The following is a 21,533-nucleotide window of genomic DNA, read 5'->3' as shown; positions in this document are numbered from 1 at the left end:
TGTTCGTTCAACCGCAGTGCCCACATATAGTTGTTGTTCCGAGAGAAAGCGTGAACCGTTCAGGGAATACAGCAGGGCTGTGGAAACGTCATGAAGAGAGTGGGAAACCCTCTCGGCAGGAGCCACGTGACGCAGAGAGGCTGCCTCGGGCCAGGCAACGTGGATGCTTGCGCACTGCTCCTGAATGAGGTCACATCAAACCCAGCTGGGACTGGAGAGAAAGGCTTCCCGGGAGCCCCTTCCTAAGCCAGAGCGCAGAGAAATTCTTCCAGTCACAGCGGAGCAACTGGAACCTGAATGAGTTTACAAACGCCAGGCCTCGCCTTCCACCGTGGTCACAAAGTGAGAGGACGGCGTCGATGCCTGGGCTCCAGAAAGGGAGCAAGAAAACCCACCGCGTGAACCGCCCGGGGGAGATGCAAGATGAGTGCGCACAGACTTGGCTTCAAAGGAACGTTTACACCTACACCTAGCAATGTTGGAACCTTTAGAATCTCTCCCCCAGCTCAATTCGGATTCCCACTCCTTTTGTGGAAGTGCCACGGTTAGATGCCCAATTCTATTTCCTATCGAGATAATGGAAACAGAGGCTAAGCATCTGGTCTCTGGGACCCTTTTCAGCCTGAGACTGAAACTGGATGCCTCGTGGAACATTTTCCCTCAAGCATTTTGTACGGCGAACAGAGCAGGAGAGAGGAAGCCGTCTCTACAAATGTTTTAATTGTCCTCACATCCATCATTTCAGTCAGTCCCACAAGCAAAGCAGGCAAATCAAATGGTGTTGTTTGAGACTTCAGTTACAAATCATGTAGGGAGAAAAAGATTTTCTCTTTTTTGAAAATTCTTTTTGCTTTCTGCTCACTGACAGAGGTAAAAGAAAATGACTACAACTTAAATATGAAAGAACTCTTTACAATTAAATCCACAATTTGTACATTTATCTCACTCACGTGTCAGTGAAACATCACCAACTATGACAAAATAGGACAAATTATATGACAGAAGAACCAAAAAACTTAATAAAAAACATATCCGAGTGTGAAAAGTATGGTACTCTCGGTGTCTTCACATCCTCCTCTTCTGTGTACTTATGTACAACACTGAAAAGAAAAAATGAACAAATTGAAAAAAACTTTTCTAAGTATCATAACAGCAAGTTTTAAAAGCAAGCAGATTTTAGTCTGACACTTCTGCATATTTCAAAGGAATTTTCAAACCACACAATAAATTCTAGAACTATTATAAGACTAATTTTATGACTCTAGACCTGGGTTTGATGTCTTAGAGGACTGTGTTCTGATCTTAGCTATACATCTGACTGGATTTGCAAATCGCAACCAAGGGGATAAAATAAAATGTATGTGAAAGTCTCTGGAATCTTCAAATGTTTTATAATTCTAGGGATAACAATTATGATTGTGGTTAAAATAAATTAGTAAATCTACCAGGCCAGACTTCAGATTCAAAATAAAGAATAAAAAATAAATATTTTCATCCATCTCCTCGATATAATCACTAAACTTCCTGTTTACTTTTTTAATTGCATCAGGATAAACAAGAGCTGAGGAGTTTGTTATTTTGTCTTATTCTGAGTTCCCTGTAAAGTATCACCCTTTGGTTTATCCGAAGTTTTGCTCAGCTAGTCCTCTCGTGACCACCCACGTGAACTCTTCAGGGTATACTGAATATGTAGTACATGAGAATCAGACCACATCTAATGTCTTGGTCACTAGAGGCAAGCTTTCACCAGAGGTGTACCTCCCCTCCTACCCCACACGCCTACTCAGACTCTGACAGGTTTGTGCAAAGTGAACATTAAGAGATATCCTGATCAAAGGACATAGCAAAGATCAATCAAATAAGCCAGGATCCTCTTTAAGAGCCGAGGATGTGAATTATGGAGCCTAAAGATAACTAACTACCACCGACTACCCCATGGAAAAGGTTATATAAAGGAAAGCATCAGAATGACAGTAAAAACATCCCTAGGAAACTGGCCAAGTCCAAGATGTAGTCTGTACAGGACAGGATGCATCCTATCACCTCTCACAGAACCTGCAGCTAGCTGACTGTTGTTATCAGCTGTATTGAGATGGGGAAAGATCATTAACATTTCTTAGTAAATGGAAAGAGTCAAATAAAAACAATATTAAAAATAGGAAAAGAAATTCTACACATTGGAAGGACTAAAAAGGTATATATATAAAGATATGATATGACCCCAATGTTCACAGCAGCACTATTTACAGTAGCCAAGACATAGAAGCAACCTTGGTGTCCACTGACAGAGGAATGGATAAAGAAGATGTGGTACATATATACAATGGAGTATTACTCAGCCATAAAAAAAGAATAAAATAATGCCATTTGCAGCAACACAGATGGACCTAGAGATTATCATACTAAGTGAAATAAGTCAGACAGAGAAAGACTAATATCATATGATACCGCTTATAGGTGGAATCTAAAAAAATGATACAAATGAACTTATTTACAAAGCAGAAATAGACTCACAGACAAAGAAAACCAACTTATGGTTACCAAAGAGGAAGTGGGGGGAGGAATAAATTAGGAGTTTGGGATTAGCAGATATAAACTACTATATATAAAATGGATAAACAACAAGGTCCTACTGTATAGTACAAGGAACTATATTCAGTATATTACAATAAACTATAATGGAAAAGAATCTGAAAAGAATATATATATTCAGTTATATATGCACACATATATGACTGAATCACTGCTGTACACTGGAAACTAATACAACACTGTAAATCAACTATACTTTAATAAAACAATTTTTAATAAAATAAAATGAAGATATAATGTGAAGCAATATGGTATTGTAAGGACAGGAGATAGAATAACTACAATAAAAGTCAGGATGTTTAGTTTACAGCAAAGAGATCCAAGTGTTATGGGGGTTGAAGAAGTTATCCAGAACTAAAGAATACACATCAATAAAAAACCCAGAATCAGGAGTCACAGAGCTCCATTTGGGGGATGGGACCAAAAAGTGGGGATGAATCAAGGGATAATTCCCACAGTTTTGATGTCTTTCCCCCCCACCCCAAAATTCAAATATGACTTTACTGATAATGTGTTTTTAAACCATGTACTTGAAAGTAACCATAATAATCATAGCAATAGTAAGTTGTTAAAAAAGCTGGGTAACTTCAGAACCGTATTTCCTCTTTTGTCATTTTTGCCAAACTAAAGGATACAAATCTCCCACAGAAAAAAGCATTTGAATGCTTAATAGAGAAACAAGACAAGCTAACTGCCAAATGATGTAAACCAAAGGCAGCAGGGAAATCATGGCCATGCTCAGAGCACCAACCGCCAGTGTGAGAGGCCGTGTTGGGGGAATATAACACACTGTATTCAAGAACAGAGCTCTGGGTCAGTGTACCAAGGCCCCTCAATTCATCATCAGCAAAGGGAGGGAAGAAGAGAATTTCTAGGTCCAAAATGCCATGAAGCATCCGAAAAAGAACTAGCCATACTGAAGACCTGAGATGTAGTAAGAATTTAAAAACAAAGCAAAACTAAAACTGAACTTTTAAGTTATCTAGAAAACATGTGGTGATCCTATTTTGGATGCTGTGTAACTGTAAAGTGAAGGGCTATTACCGTTGTTTCCTCGGATAAATGCATCCCCGTACTTATTCTTCAGCTGTCCATTTACATACTCCTCTGTCTGCTCCAAGGCTATATTCATATAGCCATCCAGGCAAGCCAGGACCCCTGGAGATGGATTCAGACAAAGAGAAGACATACAAAGCAAAGAGTTGAAAATGACTAAGGGTATACCTTAGAGCTGACAATCTCTTTACTCATTAGCTCTTACATGTTTAATATAAAAACTCACACCGTAAATGAAATTCAGTAGAGCGAAGCACAAAAAAGTCTTTGCTCTCTGCCCGTCTGAATGAAAGGCTAAGACGCGTACAGCATGAAGGCCGTCCTGCACCCACGGCTGGCAGGGAAAACAATGGGCTGCCGCCTCCCTCGTGGCATGTGTGGCAACAGGGGCAACTTTTAAAGCCTTCGCAGAAGTAACACGGTAGGAATATTCCAAGGGCGACACCATGCTTTGAGAGCTAAAGACAGGAGTGGGCGATTGTGCAGGAACAAATGATCACTAGCCGTGACTCCTCACGCCCAGTGGCATTTCTGACTTTGGCCACTAAGTGAAATACGGGTCTGGCAGATTGATCTCGTTCTTCCACAGCATCTCCTGCAGCAGATGAATGTACTCCAAGGTTAAGAGGAAGGCTCCACAATCCGTCAGAATAATGGAAAAGAGGTGAGAGCAGGTGCTCCTGAAAGAGCATCTTAAAGCTGTGACTCCCAGTGAGGAACAGCTTGAGAACACGGGCACCATAGTGCTTTATAGCACATCCCTCTCTGCGCTGTTCCAGTTAGAATATTTGCAGATCCACACTAATAAGAAAAACAGTAAACATCCCAGGCAGCTTTCGAGGAAACTGTTCAAGTGAACCTTTTTAATTGTGTTAAGATGGTATCAATTTTGCAAAATTGGACCTGATGATCCTTTTTTTTAAAAAGACGAAGATAGGTAAACCATTAACTCTGAGCCTCTAACTTCAAGTGGTATTTTCTAGATAGACAACTTAAGTAAAAACAAATACTACAAACGTGATTCAATTAACCAAGTCCATAGCCCCATGTAGTCTCAACTTCATTAATATGCTTCTCACTCCCTGCCTCTGCCCCCATTATCGTCTCAACAAAAGTTTCTTTTCAAAATTGTGTGTGTAATGAGAGCGCAAGACAGTAATCTAACAAAATTCTGCTAGAAGCTGCAAACTTTCGAAGCATCAGAATGCACTGTGAATAATTAATCATAATTAGTTCCTATCAAAAGAAAGCTGAAGCTACAACTTTAGTTTCATTCCTGCTGTATTACTTTATACCTAAACCACAATCATAAATGAGCAAGAAACGTCTGAGACATGATAGGCAAATGTTTGAAAATTAATTAAAAGCATTTACAAATGAAATGTTCCCTTCTAATAAAAATATTCTCATAGCAAAGGTTTTTTAAAGAAAAAGGTTCTTGGAGGTTGGGATTATAACCCCCTCCCTTCTCTAAGGGATTAACTTACAAGGAATAACAGAAAACAAGTTTCTTCAAACTTGAAGGGAAATTGCTACAGAGAACTGGGTTGTTTCCTTGTTTGTTTGTTTTTATTTAACCACATTCTTTATAGTATGCTCTACATAGTGTACAACGTTTTGCTTTAATAGTATAGAAGCCATGGCCAGACAATCATTAACGGAGAAAAATTAGGGTTACTACTACCCATGTGAAAGGTTGTTCAAACTTACTAGTAAACAAAGAAATATAAATTAAATGAGGTATTACTTGTTGCCAGTTAGAATGGAAAAGTTGACATTAAAGGCTAACACGAGGGTTGATGAGAACGTAGAGATGAATGAGCCACCTGCCCTGATGGAGGGCCACCTGCACCCTCTTTGACTCTGAAACTGTACCCCAGGGAATTTATTATAAAGAGATACGTCGACAAGTGCTTAAAATACGTGTTAAAGGAGCAGTCATTTACAATAGAAAAAAGATTGGTAAACACCTAAATGTCCATTAATAGGACACTGGTTAAAAACAAAAACAAAAACAAAACTGTGGTCCATCCACTCATGGTATTCCTATGTAGCCATTAAACACTCCATGTTGTCAGAGAACTGAATGAATTTCTTTAATGTTAAAAAAAAAATCAGAATGCATGTACAATTGATCCCACTTATGTAAAATTATGCTTATATAGAGACAGATCTAAATGGGTAAGGGTGATTATCTCTGGACGGTAGAATTTGGGGAAGATTTACCTTTCTTCTATATACTTTTCTCCATTATTTGCTTTGAAATTTCTTACAAATATATATATATATATATATGTATATATATTTCCTTTAAAAATAGAAAATTTTCCCCTAAAGAGTAGGCTGGTGGATCTCCTCAATGAAGGGGGTACTGAGAAGATACTGAACACATGTCACCACCCTAATCAGCTGCTGGATATTCTCTACGAATCTATTACCTCCTCTGGGCCCATCAAAAGTCCAGGGGTGAGAAGCAGCACACAGAGATGTTATAATATCTCAGTATTCAGTATAAAACCATTGATTCCACTGTAAAAATCAAATTAAACTGGAGCTACATTATTAATGTCAAGAAACTAAAGCAGTACATAAAAAGCGGAGTATTTTTTTAGCAACGCTTTTGAATCAAGCTTGAGTTTGAGTCCTAGCTCCTCCCTTACTAGGTGGAGATAATCAACAGAGATCTCAAAGGATTTATGTGAAGAGAAAATGAAAATTAAAGTGATTCACGCACACTGGACCCACAGTAAGCTCTCAATAAAATTAAGTTTGCACATGTGGAACGTGGAAAAATCTCAAGAGATTTCGATCATTACTCAGGAAAGAGACCAAGAATTATTCAGGAAAGAGGCCAAAAAAGGCTTTAAAACTTTGCTAATCAATTAGTTATCCATACCTGTGAAATATTCCCAATAATTTAACATATCTTAATTTTGGAAGATTAGGAATTTAGTTACTTCAAAAAAATGGAATTGGATACCATTCCTTACACAAAGTTAGTTTCAGTAGTGTCAAGCCTCTTAAAAAGAGCATTTCATTTACTACAAGACGAGAAAGGTGTCTTTGGATACCCCACATATTATATGAGTGAGAAGTTTACACTGAAAAATGATACTATCTAAATAGTTACTTGTCAATCTATTTTTTAAACACCTTTGTTAAAGTATAACTGCTTTACAATGGTGTGTTAGTTTCTGCTGTATAACAAAGTGAATCAGCTATACATATGCATATATCCCCATTTCTCCTCCCTCTTGGGTATCCCTCTCACCCTCCCTATCCCACCCATCTAGGTGGTCACAAAGCACCAAGCTGATCTCCCTGTGCTTCCCACTAGCTATCTATTTTACATTTGGTAGTGTATATATGTCCATGCCACTCTCTCACTTCGTCCCAGCTTACCTTTCACCCTCCCCGTGGCCTCAAACATTCTCTACGTCTGAATCTTAATTCCTGTCTTATCCTTAGGTTCTTCAGAACCATTTTTTTTTTTTTTTAGATTCCATATGTATGTGTTAGCATACAGTATTTGTTTTTCTCTTTCTGACTTACTTCACTCTGTATGACAGTCTCTAGGTCCATCCACCTCAATACAAATAACTCAATTTCATTTCTTTTTATTGCTGAGTAATATTCCATTGTATATATGTGCCATTCATCTGTTGATGGACACTTAGATTGCTTCCATGTCCTGGCTATTGTAAATAGAGCTGCAGTGAACACTGTGGTACATGACTCTTTTAGAATTATGGTTGTCTCAGGGTATATGCCCAGTAGTGGCATTGCTGGGTCGTATGGTAGTTCTATTTTTAGTTTTTTAAGGACCCTCCATACCGTTCTCCATAGTGGCTGTATCAATTTACATTCCCACCAGCAGTGCAACAGGCTTCCCTTTTCTCCACACCCTCTACAGCATTTATTCTTTGTAGATTTTTTGATGATGGCCATTCTGACCGGTGTGAGGTAATTCCGCATTGTAGTTTTGATTTACATTTCTCTAGTGATTACTGACATTGAGCATCCTTTCATGTGTTTGTTGGCAATCTGTATATCTTCTTTGCAGAAATGCCTGTTTAGGTCTTCTGCCCACTTTTGGATTGGGTTGTTTGTTTTTTTGATATTGAGCTGCATGAGCTTCTTCTATATTTTGGAGATTAGTTCTTTGTCAGTTGCTTCGTTTGTAAATATTTTCTCCCACTCTGAGGGTTGTCTTTTTCTCTTGTTTATGGCTTCCTTGGCTGTGCAAAAGCTTTTAAGTTTCATTAGGTCCCCTTTCTTTTTGTATTTATTTTAATTTCTCTAGGACGTGGGTCAAAAGGGATCTTGCTGTGATTTATGTCACAGAGTGTTCTGCCTATGTTTTCCTCTAAGAGTTTGATAGTGTCTGGCCTTACATTTAGGACTTTAATCCATTTTGAGTTTATTTTTGTGTATGGTGTTAGGGAGTGTTCTAATTTCATTCTTTTACATGTAGCTGTCCAGTTTTCCCAGCACCACTTATTGAAGAGGCTGTCTTTTCTGCATTGTATATTCTCGCCTCCTTTATCAAAAATAAGGTGACCATATGTGTGTGGGTTTACCTCTGGGCTTTCTATCCTGTTCCACTGATCTATATTTCTGTTTTTGTGCCAGTACCATACTGTCTTGATTACTGTAGCTTTGTAGTATAGTCTGAAGTCAGGGAGCCTGATTCCACCAGCTCCATTTATCTTTCTCAAGATTGCTTTGGCTATTTGGGATATTTTGTGTTTCCACACAAATTGTGAAATTTTTTGTTCTAGTTCTGTGAAAAATGCCATTGGTAGGTTGATAGGGAATGTACTGAATCTGTAGATTGCTTTGGGTAGTATAGTCATTTTCACAATGTTATTTCTTCCAATTAAACTATATGGTACATCTCTCCAACTGTCTAATTTCTTCCATCAGTGTCTTACAGTTTTCTGCATACAGGTCTTTTGTCTCCTTAGGTAGGTTAATTCCTAGGTATTTTATTCTTTTTGTTGCAGTGGTAAATGGGAGTGTTTCCTTAATTTCTCTTTCAGACTTTTCATTATTTATGTATAGGAATGCAAGAGATTTCTGTGCATTAATTTAGTATCCTGCAACTTTACTAAATTCATTGATTAGCTCTAGTAGTTTTCTGGTAGTCTTTAGGATTCTCTATGTACAGTATCATGTCATCTGCAAAGAGTGACAGCTTTACTTCTTCTTTGCCAATTTGGATTCCTTTTCTTTTTCTTCTCTGATTGCTGTGGCTAAAACTTCCAACACTAAGTTGAATAATAGTGTTGAGAGTGGGCAACCTTGTCTTGTTCCTGATCTTAGTGGAATTAGTTTCAGTTTTTCACCATTGAGAATGATGTTGGCTGTGGGTTTGTCACATATGGCCTTTATTATGTTGAGGTAAGTTCCCTCTATACCTACTTTCTGGTGGGTTTTTATCATAAATGTGTTGAATTTTGTCGAAAGATTTTTCTGCATCTATTGAGATAACCATATGATTTTTCTCCTTCAATTTGTTAATATGGTGTATCACATTGATTGATTTACATATACTGAAGAATCCTTGCATCCCTAGGATAAACCCCACTTGATCATGGTGTATGATCCTTTTAATGTGCTGTTAGATTCTGTTTGCTTGCATTTGTTGAGGATATTTACATCTATGTTCATCAGTGATATTGGCCTGTATTTTCTTTCTTTGTGACATCTTTGTCTGGTTTTGGTATCAGGGGGATGGTGGCCTCACAGAATGAGTTTGGAAGTGCTCCTCACTCTGCTATATTTTGGAAGAGTTTGAGAAGGTTAGGTGTTAGCTCTTCTCTAAATGCTTGATAGAATTCGCCTGTGAGGCCATCTGGTCCTGGGTTTTTGTTTGTTGGAAGATTTTTAATCACAGTCTAAATCTGAGTGCTTGTGATGGGTCTGTTTATATTTTCTATTTCTTCCTGGTTCAGTCTCGGAAGGTTGTGCTTTTCCAAGCATTTGTCCATTTCTTCCAGGTTGTCCATTTTATTGGCATATAATTGCTTGTAGTAATCTCTCATGATCCTTTATATTTCTGCAGTGTCTGTTCTTTTCCTTTTTCATTTCTGATGCTATTGATTTGAGTCTTTTCCCTTTTTTTCTTGATGAGTCTGCCTAATGGTTTATCAATTTTGCTTATCTTCTCAAAGAACCAGCTTTTAGTTTTATAGATCTTTGCTATTGTTTCCTTCATTTTTTTTCATTTATTTCTCATCTGATCTTTATGGTTTCTTTCCTTCTGCTAATTTTAGGGTATTTTTATTCTTCTTTCTCTAATTGCTTTAGGTGTGAGGTTAGGTTGTTTATTTGAGATGTTTCCTGTTTTCTTCAGGTAGGACTGTATTGCTATAAACTTCCCTCTTAGAACTGTTTTGCTGCTTCCCATAGGTTTTGGATCATTGTGTTTTCACTGTCATTTGTTTCTAGGTATTTGCTGATTCCCTCTTTGATTTCTTCTGTGCTCTCTTGGGTATTTAGTAGTGTACTGTTTAGCCTCCAATTGTTCGTATTTCTTACACATTCTTTCCCTGTAATTGATATCTAGTCTCATAGCATTGTGGTCAGAAAAGATACCTGATACAATTTCAGTTTTCTTAAATTTACCAAGGCTTCATTTGTGACCCAAGGTATGATCTATACTGGAGAACATTCCATGAGCACTTGAGAAGAAAGTGTATTGTGTTGTTTTGGATGGAATGTCCTATAAATATCAATTATGTCCACCTTGTTTAATGTGTCATTTAAAGCTTGTGTTTCCTTACTTGTTTTCATTTTGGATGATCTGTCCATTGGTGAAAGTGGGGTTTTAGAGTCCCCTACTATGATTGCGTTCCTGTCGATTTCCCCTTTTATGACTGTTAGCATTTGCCTTATATATTGAGGTGTTCCTATGTTGGGTGCATAAAGATTTACAATTGTTATATATTCTTCTTGGATGATCCCTTGATCAGTATGTAGTGTCCTTGTCTCTTGTAATAGTCTTTATTTTAAAGTCTATTTTATCTGATATGAGAATTGTTACTCTAGCATTTTTTTTTTTTTCCCCCGGTACGCAGGCCTCTCACCGTTGTGGCCTCTCCCGTTGCAGAGCACAGGCTCTGGATGCGCAGGCTCAGTGGCCATGGCTCACGGGCCCAGCTGCTCCACGGCATGTGGGATCTTCCCGGACTGGGACATGAACCCGCATCCCCTGCATCGGCAGGCGGACTCTCAACCACTGCACCACCAGGGAAGCCCCAGCTTTCTTTTGATTTCCATTTGCATGGAGTATCTTTTTCCACCTTCTCACTTTCAGTCTGTATGTGTTCCTAGGTCTGAAGTGGGTCTCTTGTAGACAGAAAATATATGGGTCTTGTTTTTGTATCCATTCAGCCAGTCTGTGCCTTTTGGTTAGAGCATTTAATCCATTTACATTTAAGCTACTTTTCAATATGTATGTTCCTATTACCATTTTCTTAACTGTTTTGGGTTTGTTATTGTAGGTCTTTTCCGTCTCTTGTGTTTCCTGCCTAGAGAAGTTCCTTTAGCATTTGTTGTAAAGCTGGTTTGGTGTTGCTAAATTCTCTTAGCTTTTGCTGGTCCGTAAAGGTTTTAATTTCTCCATCGAATTTGAATGAGATCCTCGCTGGGAAGAGTAATCTTGTTCGTATTTTTTTCCCTTTCATCCCTTTAAATATGTCCTGCCACTCCCTTCTGGCTTGCAGAGTTTCTGCTGAAAGATCAGCTGTTAACCTTATGGGGATTCCCTTGTATGTTATTTGTTGTTTTTCCCCTGCTGCTTTTAATATTTTTTGTTTGTATTTAATTTTTGATAGTTTGATGATATGTGTCTTGGTGTGTTTCTCCTTGGATTTATCCTGTATGGGACTCTCTGCCCTTCCTGGACTTGATTATCTGTTTCCTTTCCCATATTAGGGAAGTTTTCAACTATAATCTGTTCAAATATTTTCTCAGTCCCTGTTTTTTTTCTCTTCTTCTTCTAGGACCCCTATAATTCGAATGTTGGTGTGTTTAATGTTGTCCCAGAGGTCTCTGAGACTGTCCTCAATTCTTTTTATTCTTTTTTCTTTATTCTGCTCTGCAGCAGTTATTTCCACTATTATATCTTCCGCATCACTTATCTGTTCTTCTGCCTCAGTTATTCTGCTATTGATTCCTTCGAGAGAATTTTTAACTTCACTTACTGTGTTGTTCATCACTGTCTGTTTCCTCTTTAGTTTTTCTAGATCCTTGGTAAATGTTTCTTGCATTTTCTCCATTCTAGTTCTAAGATTTTGGATCATCTTTACTATCATTACTCTGAATTCTATTTCAGGTAGACTGCCTATTTCCTCTTCATCTGTTTGGTCTGGTGGAGTTTTACCTTGCTCCTTCATCTGCTGTGTATTTCTCTGTCTTCTCATTTTGCTTAACTGCAGCCTGCAGGTTCATATTTCCCGTTGTCTTTGGTGTCTGCCCCCAGTGGCTAAGGTTGGTTCAGTGGGTTGTGTAGTCTTCTTGGTGGAGGGGACTGGTGCCTGTGCCTGTGTTCTGGTGGATGAGGCTGGATTTTTTCTTTCTGTTGGGCAGGTCCGCATCTGGTGGTGTGCTTTGGGGTGTGTGTGAACTTATTATGATTTTAGGCAGCCTCTCTGCTAACGGGTGGGGTTGTGTTCCTGGTTTGCTAGTTGTTTGTCATAGGGTGTCCAGCACTGTAGCTTGCTGGCTGTTGCGTGGAGCTGGGTCTTAGCATTGAGATGGGGATCTCTGGGACAGCTTTCGCTGTTTGACAGTACATGGGGCCAGGAGGTTTCTGGTGGTCCAATGTCCTGAACTCGGCTCTCCCACCTCAGAGGCTCAGGTCTGCCACCTGGCCGGAGCACCAAGACCCTGTCAGACACTCGGCCAGGTACGTGGGGAGTTTCTTGCCTTTTGGGAAGTCTGAGGTCTTCTGCCAGCATTCAGTAGGTGTTCTGTAGGAGTTGTTCCACATGTAGAGGTATTTTTGATGTATTTGTGGGGAGGAAGGTGATCTGCACGTCTTACTCCTCTGCCATCTTGAAGGTCCCTCCCGTTGCTTGCCAATCTTGACTGCTTCCACAAAAACAAATGCTGCTGGGCCAAGGAGTTCTTTATTATCCGGTTATTCAAGCCTGGCTATCACCAGGGGATGCAGGCGCACCCATCTCAAAGCAAAGACAGGAGACAGGAGCCCCAGATCATGCAAGTCAGAGGCACACACTCTGCTGTCAGAGTTGTCTCTAAAATGAACCATCTCAGAGGTAGAAAAAGAAAAGGGTATAGAAACTGTTGACAACCAATGCTTTTTTGGTCTACTGGGCACTTCAAAGAGGTTAATAAAAAGCAGTTAAGTCACCTTTACTTCTTTAGTGAACACCAGTAAGGATGACGCATGGAAATCTTACCTCGGTAATCCACTCCAGAATTTAATTTTACCACAACTGGTCGTCCGATGATTTGCTTCAGGAAGTCACTGGGTGTTTGCTTCCGCAGACTCATTTTAACGATCCTGATCAGAAATCTGAAAGGGAGCAATAAAGGTAAAGACAAAAGTTAATTATTCAACAAAAAAGCCTGGAAGCCCTTAATGTATTTATAGGAAATCAAGTGTCAAAGGACCACATGCAAAGAGCCAACACTACTCCACCACCACACCCACAGCACGGCAGCTAACGTGATTCCAGTTCTTACCTGGAGCCAGATACTAAGCTAAGCGTTTGACACACGTTACCTGGTTAGGCCCACAAGAATCCTCAGACACAGCCTCACCACAGAAGAGCCCTGTGATTCCAGAGCCCTTGTTCTTAACCACTTGTCACCACTGTGTCCGCAGTCAACATACCCACGACCACCATGACCACCACCACCACGTAACCAATGCTCACTTCATGCTGAGCGCTCTACTAAGATCCCTAGAAATACTATCAAATTTAATCTTTACAAGAACCCTGGGAAGAAGGTCTTCATATCCCCATTGTGCTGATGAAATTAAAGGCCCAGAAGGATGAAATTATGTGCCCCCAAATGTGAGGGGATCAACATTCAAGTTCCAATCAGGCATGTTTTAAAGCCACTGTTTACATAATGTTTATATGGTATTTACAACAGCTGATTGTAAATACTATATGCCAAAACAGTATCTCCAGAAAGAATAGTAATCATAATTGAGAGCCAATATTTGAGAGTACTACAGGCCGGCACTTATGTAAGCACTTTACATGTATTAATCCACTTAGAGCTCACTGAGGTAGTTATTGTTTTAACCTCATTTTACAGATGACTAGACACAGAAAAGGCTAAACATCCTGGTCAAGGTAACATAGTCAGTAAGTAGATGGGCAGCCCATGTCTTAATCACACCTTTATGCAGCCTCCTGAAAGCTGCTAATGTAGCCAAATATTTTTATTATATTATGTATATTATAATTATAGCAGATACACACTCTCTATAACAAAGAAAAAATCTTAAAAATCAAGTATAATAGGAATCTAAAATAGGGAAAGAGCATTACACACCCAAATCAATCACAGACATACATAGCTACCCATCACTCCTTTCAAAACTCATCCTGTTTTGTAAGTTCTCTATCTCAAAATACTTTGGTAAACAAACATAACAAAATGTAACTGTTACTTAAGTAAAAACTTCGGAAATTAATTATTCTGTTTCAGTCAAATTCAGCATCAATTTTATTTAGTAGCCATATAAACATTCACATTTAAAAATTAGTATGAATACAATACTTGAAGGACTCTCCTCAAGAACTCAAGTTGTGGGGCTTCCCTGGGGTGCAGTAGTTGAGAATCCACCTGCCAGTGCAGGGAACACGGGCTCGAGCGCTGGTCTGGGAAGATCCCACATGCTGCAGAGCAACTAAGCCCGTGCACCACAACTACTGAGCCTGCACTCTAGAGCCTGAAAACCACAACTACTGAGCCCGCGTGCCACAACTACTAAAGCCCACACACCTAGAGCCCACACACTGCAACAAGAGAAGCCACCACAATGAGAAGCCTGTGCACCACAGCGAAGAGTGGCCCCCGCTCGCCGCAACTAGAAAAAACCCGCATGCAGCAACGAAAGACCAAACACAGCCAAAAGTAAATAAACAAATTTTTTTTTAAATCAAGTTTTTTCTTGTTTTGTTTTCAATCAAAACTTTCACAAAACATTCTTCTGTAAATAGCACTGCTTATTTCACTCCAAGTCCACCCACTCCACGATCTGAATTCAGGTTTAAGATCATTGTTTGGAGATTTTCTCAACGTAAATCCATGCAGACTCAGCAGTTTGGATAAACTAGAATTCTAGATTATTGGCTTTTCATTTGTTTAACAATTATGTATATGAACACGCCCTGCAAGAAAATTTCTGCAAAGAAGATATACAGATGGCCAACAAACACATGAAAGGATGCTCAACATCAGTAATCACTAGAGAAATGTAAATCAAAACTACAATGCGGAATTACCTCACACCAGTCAGAGTGGCCATCATCAAAAAATCTACAAAGAATAAATGCTGTAGAGGGTGTGGAGAAAAGGGAAGCCTGTTGCACTGCTGGTGGGAATGTAAATTGATACAGCCACTATGGAGAACGGTATGGAGGGTCCTTAAAAAACTAAAAATAGAACTACCATACGACCCAGCAATGCCACTACTGGGCATATACCCTGAGACAACCATAATTCTAAAAGAGTCATGTACCACAGTGTTCACTGCAGCTCTATTTACAACAGCCAGGACATGGAAGCAATCTAAGTGTCCATCAACAGATGAATGGATAAAGAAGATGTGGCACATATATACAATGGAATATTACTCAGCAATAAAAAGAAATGAAATTGAGTTATTTGTATTGAGGTGGATGGACCTAGAGACTGTCATACAGAGTGAAGTTAAGTCAGAAAGAGAAAAACAAATACTGTATGCTAACACATATATGGAATGTAAAAAAAAAAATTGGTTCTGAAGAACCTAGGGGCAGAACAGGAATTAAGACGCAGACGTAGAGAATGGACTTGACGACACGGGGAGGGGGAAGCGTAAGCTGGGACGAAGTGAGAAAGTGGCATGGACATATATACACTACCAAATGTAAAACAGATAGCTAGTGTGAAGCAGCTGCATAGCACAGGGAGATCACAAAGCACCACCTAGAGGGGTGGGATAGGGAGGGTGGGAGGGAGACACAAGAGGGAGGAGATGTGGGGATATATGTATATGTATAGCTGATTCACTTTGTTATAAAGCAGAAACTAACACACCATTGTGAAGCAATTATACTGCAATAAACATGTTTAAAAAAAAAGTTAATGACAGAGAACAGTTCTGAAAGTTTCTGAGACGCTCTTCCTGGGTTAGGATCCTCAAATTTGGCTCAAATAAAATTTTCCATTTTTTAGAAAAAAGAAAAAAGTTAAAGACAGATAAAAGAATACAAACCTAGACTGATAGTTGCTTAACTGATGATATTAGTTATTTTAAAAATGTTACTAATACTATCTTTCCTCACCTTTAAAAAGGCATGGACATATTCTTCTTCTAAACTCATCAAAGATCATGGCTCTGCCATTAAGTCTCACCTCTACCCCAATTAACATCAATCTCTTCCTGAAGGCATTCAACGCTTCAAATTTTTATGCAGCACCTACCTGTCAGGTACTTAGGCTGGGGATGTAACACCAATAAGACATGGCCTTGGGCCCTCAGAGTTCACACTCCAAAGGGGACAGAAACATACAAATGGCGAAGTTTTTAAAAAGCTGTATGCATTTGGATAAAATGATGCAGAGAACAGCACATACGGAAGAGTGGCTTAGACTAGGCCTTGGAGATCAAAGAAAGATTTCGGGAGGTGAACCTGAGCTGAGTATGGAGGAAAAGGAGTCCACCAGCCTAAAAGGAGAGAAATCTTAGCAAAGGTATTAGACAGTGTTTGGGTTTGAGGGGCAAATGCTACCTAGGCCAGGAGCACAAGAAGCAGCTGCAGAAGGGAGCAGGGCCACCATCACGGGGTCAGAGCAAGTCAGGCTGAGAGCACGCAGCCCTGAGCCTCTAGGCCAGTTTCCCAAAAGTGAATCATCTGCATCACTCGGAGATCCTGATTCGGTAGTTCTGGGGCAGGACCCAGAATCTGTTTGCAAAAGCGTAGGAGACGCCTATGAACTGGCACGCATGGGAGATACTTGTGTCAGTGATGGGGACCCTGGGAAGGTCTGAAGCAGAGACGTGCATGACTGCAGACTGGAGACAGGCCCTCTCTCAGTTCTGGCGTCAGTTTCCCATTTGGTTACCTGTCACTATTTACTCTCTTTTATATGCTTTACTTTTTTTAAATAGGAGTCTTTTCTCCCTCAAAAGACTGGAAGCCACGTGAAAGGAGAGACTAGCACCAAGCTTCTCATTTACTCCCTAGAACATCGACATTGTGCTAAATCTCTTGAAAAACATTTGTTTTAAGTTATTTGGAAAGAGGATGGTTGCTTCAAACACATTTTATCCATCACTTTAGGAGAGCGTATCTTTTACATTCGTCTTCATTAGGCTTCCGTGGTACTCCCTGTTACTTAATGACTCACCCATAAATCCATTTTGTATGAGTCAATTGGTCTCGACACCACAATTTTTCCCATGACTTGGCTCACGTAACTTTAATTTTTCATATTTTAAATTGAATGAGGCAGAAGGAATAGTTCTGTTTCTGAAGGAAGAAAAACGCCTCTTGAACCATAAACGTATAAGAGGAAAAAGGCTTTCTTGCTTCAGGGTCACCTTGATAAAACTTCTCTTCAAAATTAAAGCCATAATCACCCTCTAGGTCTCCTCTCCCTTCCCTGACTCCTACTCAGGCTTTTAAATGACCTATTTTCATAAATGGCTATTAAATCAAAAGCAGTATATTTTCTGGCAGAAGCTACTGAGAGGTCTGGTACAAGAACATCTGCCTACTGCCTTGCAGAGATTTTTTTAATTAGAAGAATGGGGAGGAAAAAAGAACCAAATTTTATTCATCCACTATGTGTCAGGCCACACTAGATTCCTCAGCAATTCACATAGCAACCCTGTGAGGCGGTGAGCAGAACTAAGGCTTGACCCCAAAGCCGAAGCCCTTTCAGAGGTACAGCTGCCCTTTTGAATAGGTGTTAAACCTGGGGAATGGCCATAGAGACAGCGAGAGATCTATTTGGAGAGTAGCAGTACTGGGCGGAAAACACCGAAAGTGACAAAGTACTGTAAATTAGCCTGTGATGATACTTAAACATGGTCAAACCGAAAGAAATATACAAGGAGACATGCAAATCCTTGTTTCTTGGCAATGTTCACTGTAAACGTTCACCTACTCTTGAAGTATTTACAGTTTAGGGTGAAAAAAATTGAAAAGGAAAAAAACTGCAATGAAACCCAATACTACAACCCAAGTAAACGCAGCTGTAGACGAACACATCATTGTCAGAGAGGGCATCAGACGCGGAGAAACACAGCTCTCTATGGATCTCCCTTCCGAGACAGCGGATACGCTGCCCTCTTCCGAAGGCTTCAGACCAATCCCTCCTCCCCACCCACAGGGGGCTACCTTCGTCCCCTCTCTCCCAGGGGGCACGCTGAGTTGGCCCTTTGCGAACCCAGAGCACCCCTCTCCACTCGCAGTCATTGCCCTTGGCAGGCTGTTTTGCAGTTTTCCTGTTTGCTGACCAGTCTCCCACACTGGGTTCTAAGCTTCTCGGGGACAAGGAAAATGTTACTCATTTAGTAACCCTGGTACCTAAGCACACTGCCCAGGCCTGAGGAAGCAGCACTTAAGGGCAGTGCCAAGGAAAAGCCCTGTCCCTACCCCTCCTCTCCCAGCTATGTTTACATCCATGCATGTAAACAGTTATAACCTAGTCATATCTCTATTACTGACCACCAAATTAAAGAAAGATGGAGAAAACAGAAATGTTTGTGTTGTCCAAGAACCAGCTGCACCCGAATCAACACAGACGGCTTGTTAAATGCAGATCCCTGAAGCCAACTGCCAGTCAGACTCTCTAGGTAAGGAGCACTGTAATTTATGTTGTATAAAGTTCCCCAAATAATTTCCATAAGCACGTGGTTCTCCGCCAGCAGCAATTTTAAACCCCACCCTCAGGGACATTCAGAAATGTCTGAAGACATTTTGGATTCTCTTGATTGCGGAGAGTGGTGCCACTGATATCTAGTAGGTAGAGGCCAGGGATTCGGGCTTAACACTCTACAAAGCACAGGACAGCGGTCCTCCACAACAAAGGATGATCTGCCCCCAGATGTCTGCTGAGGTTGAGAAACTCTGTTATAAGCCCTAAAACCGTTGTTCTCTGATCTTAAGGCAACAAGGAGTTTTAAAAAAACCTTCAAGGGTTAACAAATGAGAACCAACAGCTAAGTTCTAAGCACATGACAGAGTATAAATCATAACTTATTAGATATTTTATTCCAACATATAAAGAATATGAAAACAACTGTCAAAAAAAATCTTGACAGGATTGCCATTCCAAATAATGAATTTCTAGTCCTGACTATGAAAACGTCACTTTTCCCATTTTTCAGTGCTATAGATCATTCAGATGATTAGAATCTCTGTTACCTGGCCCAAATCTGAAACCGTAGAATATGAAAATATATATATATATACACATATTATATATAGATACAAATTATATATACATAGCTGAATCACTTTTGCTGTACACCTGAAACACAATATTGTAAGTCAACTACACTTCAATAAAAAAAAAAAAAACTGTTGAATAATCCAGGTGATGTAAACATCTTTTAAAATTCTAATACTAAAAATGTCACAGTTCAGTGAGAGACCACCTGTTGCAGCATAAAGAGTACTCACTTGGGATGCGGGAACCCTGAGTTCTAATCCCAGCTCTGCTACTTAATTAGCTGTGTGCCTTGGATAACTCATCATTTCACCTCTCAGGCCCCAGGTTCCTCATCTGCAAAATAAAGGAGTTACGCCAGACGACCGCTTAAGGGATCAGCCTGCTCTAACATTCAGTCAGGGCCTATGCAGTAACTCCAGAAATACACATACACACACCCAATAACATCCTCTGAAGAGTCCTGCACAAAATTCAAGCAAGTTGAATTGCCACATACCACTATATTAAAAAAAAAAAAATCCAAAGAGGCTCAACCTTGCCAGTTGATGTCCTAGAAAAGAATTACTTTTGGTGAAAAAGGCACAAACGTGAATGGTGAAAACTACTAAAACTTTTTGGGCAAACAATCGGGCCATGTGTAGGAAGACCTAAAAAAGACCCCACAAGATCACAGCATCTATTCTAATAACTTCACTCCTCAGAATCAATCTAGTTAATCATCTGAATTTTTTTTTTAAAAAAAATGTTTATCAAAGTATTACCTGGAATACTAAAATGAAGCAAAAATTCACAAACACCCTAAATGCCCCACAGCCGGGAAATGGTTAAATAATGGATAGGACCTACACAATGATGATTTAGGTAGCCAATCAAAAGAAAACACAAAATTAGAAATTATATTTAGGAATGATTTCTAAGTGAAAGTGAAAAACTAAATATACTGTTAAGTGATAAAATGGGTACAGCCTTAGCTCAAATACAAACTAGCCCAGAACAGAGACGGTAGGCGGAAGGGTGCCACGAACGTTATTTTCTTCACTAAACGTTTCTGTATTTCCAATTCTTCTATAACCGTCTTGTATTAATAAGGGGTAGGGAAAGGACACACCAAATCACTCTCAAGATTATCTGCATCATCCCAGTTCTAGACACCTTAAACGAAAATACGGGCTGACCGCGCGCGCACATGCCTGCTCACAAAAGCCGTGGTGACAGGACTTAACACCATGCAACTGTGGGCATCCCCAACGTGACAACTCGAGAAGGTGGGCTAGTCCAGCCCTTAATTCCTGGGAGTCAGGCGCAGCCACCCCGATGCAGCGGAGGCCAGGCAATTCCAGGTGAAGCCTGGCCCTGTGTTCGGGTGCGCTTTCCCGCCGAATCCCCGGGCTCATGTCGGGCTTCCCAGCGTACTTCTACCACCATGAGCGGTCTCGGAAGTCATCTCGTGGGGCCCGGCCGATGCCTTTCCTCCCCGAGCGATCTAGGCTGCCCTCGGGGTGGGGTTCTCAGGACCGAGCTCGGGAAGCCCGGCGCCGGAGGTCCCAGATCTCCCGGGCACGACAGGCGCCGAGGACCGAGCGTGAGCGCGGGGACCCGCCACCCGCAGGCTCCGGAGTCCGCGTTCGCTCCCGGGCCCTCCAGGGGCTGCAGGCCCGGCCCGGGGATGCTGCTCACTAACCCTGCCCGGGACGACGGAACACTGAGGTCTCGGACTGCCCGCGCGGCCGCGTGGCTCACCTCGCGGCCGGGATCGGCACCCCGACTCCGGGCACCCCACAAGCCCGGCCTCCGCCGACCAACCAGGCGAAACCGAAACTAAAATCGCCGAGGCGGCGGCGCTTTTCTGTCTCAGCCAATCATTGCTTTCCATGCCTACGGCAGCCCGCGAGGACCGAAAAGTCTCACTGCTCCAGAGCGCGCTAATTCCAGAATCCTGGTTTGCCTGAAGGCGAAGTTAGAGCCCCGGAGTCAAGGTGGAAAGCGCTGGGGCTCTTTTCTAACAGAAAGCAAACACCACCAGTCCTCCCTCCCCCACTCCCGCAAAGGAAAAAGCAACACTGGAAGGGATATTTTAACCAGGATTTCTTTTAGGCAGAAATGTTAAAAAATAACTTGAAGGCATAAGAAACTGGAATTCTCTGCGAAAGTAATGTCTATACGTACTCAAGAAATGTCCTGAATTTGAATAATTAAATACAAATAAATAAATAAAACAAGCAGTC

General features: G+C 40.6%; 1 protein-coding gene across 3 annotated transcripts; it reads right to left on the bottom strand.

Annotated features, from left to right (window-relative positions):
* Positions 1-699: 699 nt before the first annotated feature.
* LSM6 (LSM6 homolog, U6 small nuclear RNA and mRNA degradation associated) lies at positions 700-21,178 on the bottom strand. Of its 3 annotated transcripts, none has more exons than XM_081224741.1 (4): positions 20,990-21,178; positions 13,080-13,195; positions 3,637-3,750; positions 700-1,100 (listed from the first exon to the last, which is right to left on the bottom strand). In XM_081224741.1, the coding sequence occupies exons 2-4, from the start codon at positions 13,171-13,173 to the stop codon at positions 1,066-1,068; spliced, it is 243 nt and encodes an 80-aa protein (XP_081080867.1). In that variant the 5' UTR covers positions 13,174-13,195; positions 20,990-21,178; the 3' UTR covers positions 700-1,065. The 3 variants fall into 3 exon arrangements, with proteins under 3 accessions (XP_081080867.1, XP_081080866.1, XP_081080868.1); XM_081224740.1 differs by having other exon boundaries at positions 21,049-21,156; XM_081224742.1 differs by lacking the exon at positions 20,990-21,178 and adding an exon at positions 20,722-20,982.
* Between the last annotated feature and the right edge of the window lie 355 nt (positions 21,179-21,533).

This window comes from Mesoplodon bidens (assembly GCF_964165515.1).
Source record: "Mesoplodon bidens genome assembly, chromosome: 1".
In the NCBI taxonomy this organism is placed as follows: domain Eukaryota; kingdom Metazoa; phylum Chordata; class Mammalia; order Artiodactyla; family Ziphiidae; genus Mesoplodon; species Mesoplodon bidens.
The sequence above is the reverse complement of the archived record's forward strand: the minus strand, read 5'-3'. Positions and strand labels throughout refer to the sequence as shown.

Bases quoted from the DNA above. Each gene is read 5' to 3' on its own strand.
- LSM6 (XM_081224741.1), bottom strand. From the start codon at position 13,173: ATGAGTCTGCGGAAGCAAACACCCAGTGACTTCCTGAAGCAAATCATC. The intron at 3,751-13,079 runs GTAAGATTTCCA...ATCCATCTCCAG, and splicing joins TTCTGGAGTGGATTACCGAG to GGGTCCTGGCTTGCCTGGAT. The intron at 1,101-3,636 runs GTAATAGCCCTT...TTTTCTTTTCAG, and splicing joins ATTTATCCGAGGAAACAACG to TGTTGTACATAAGTACACAG.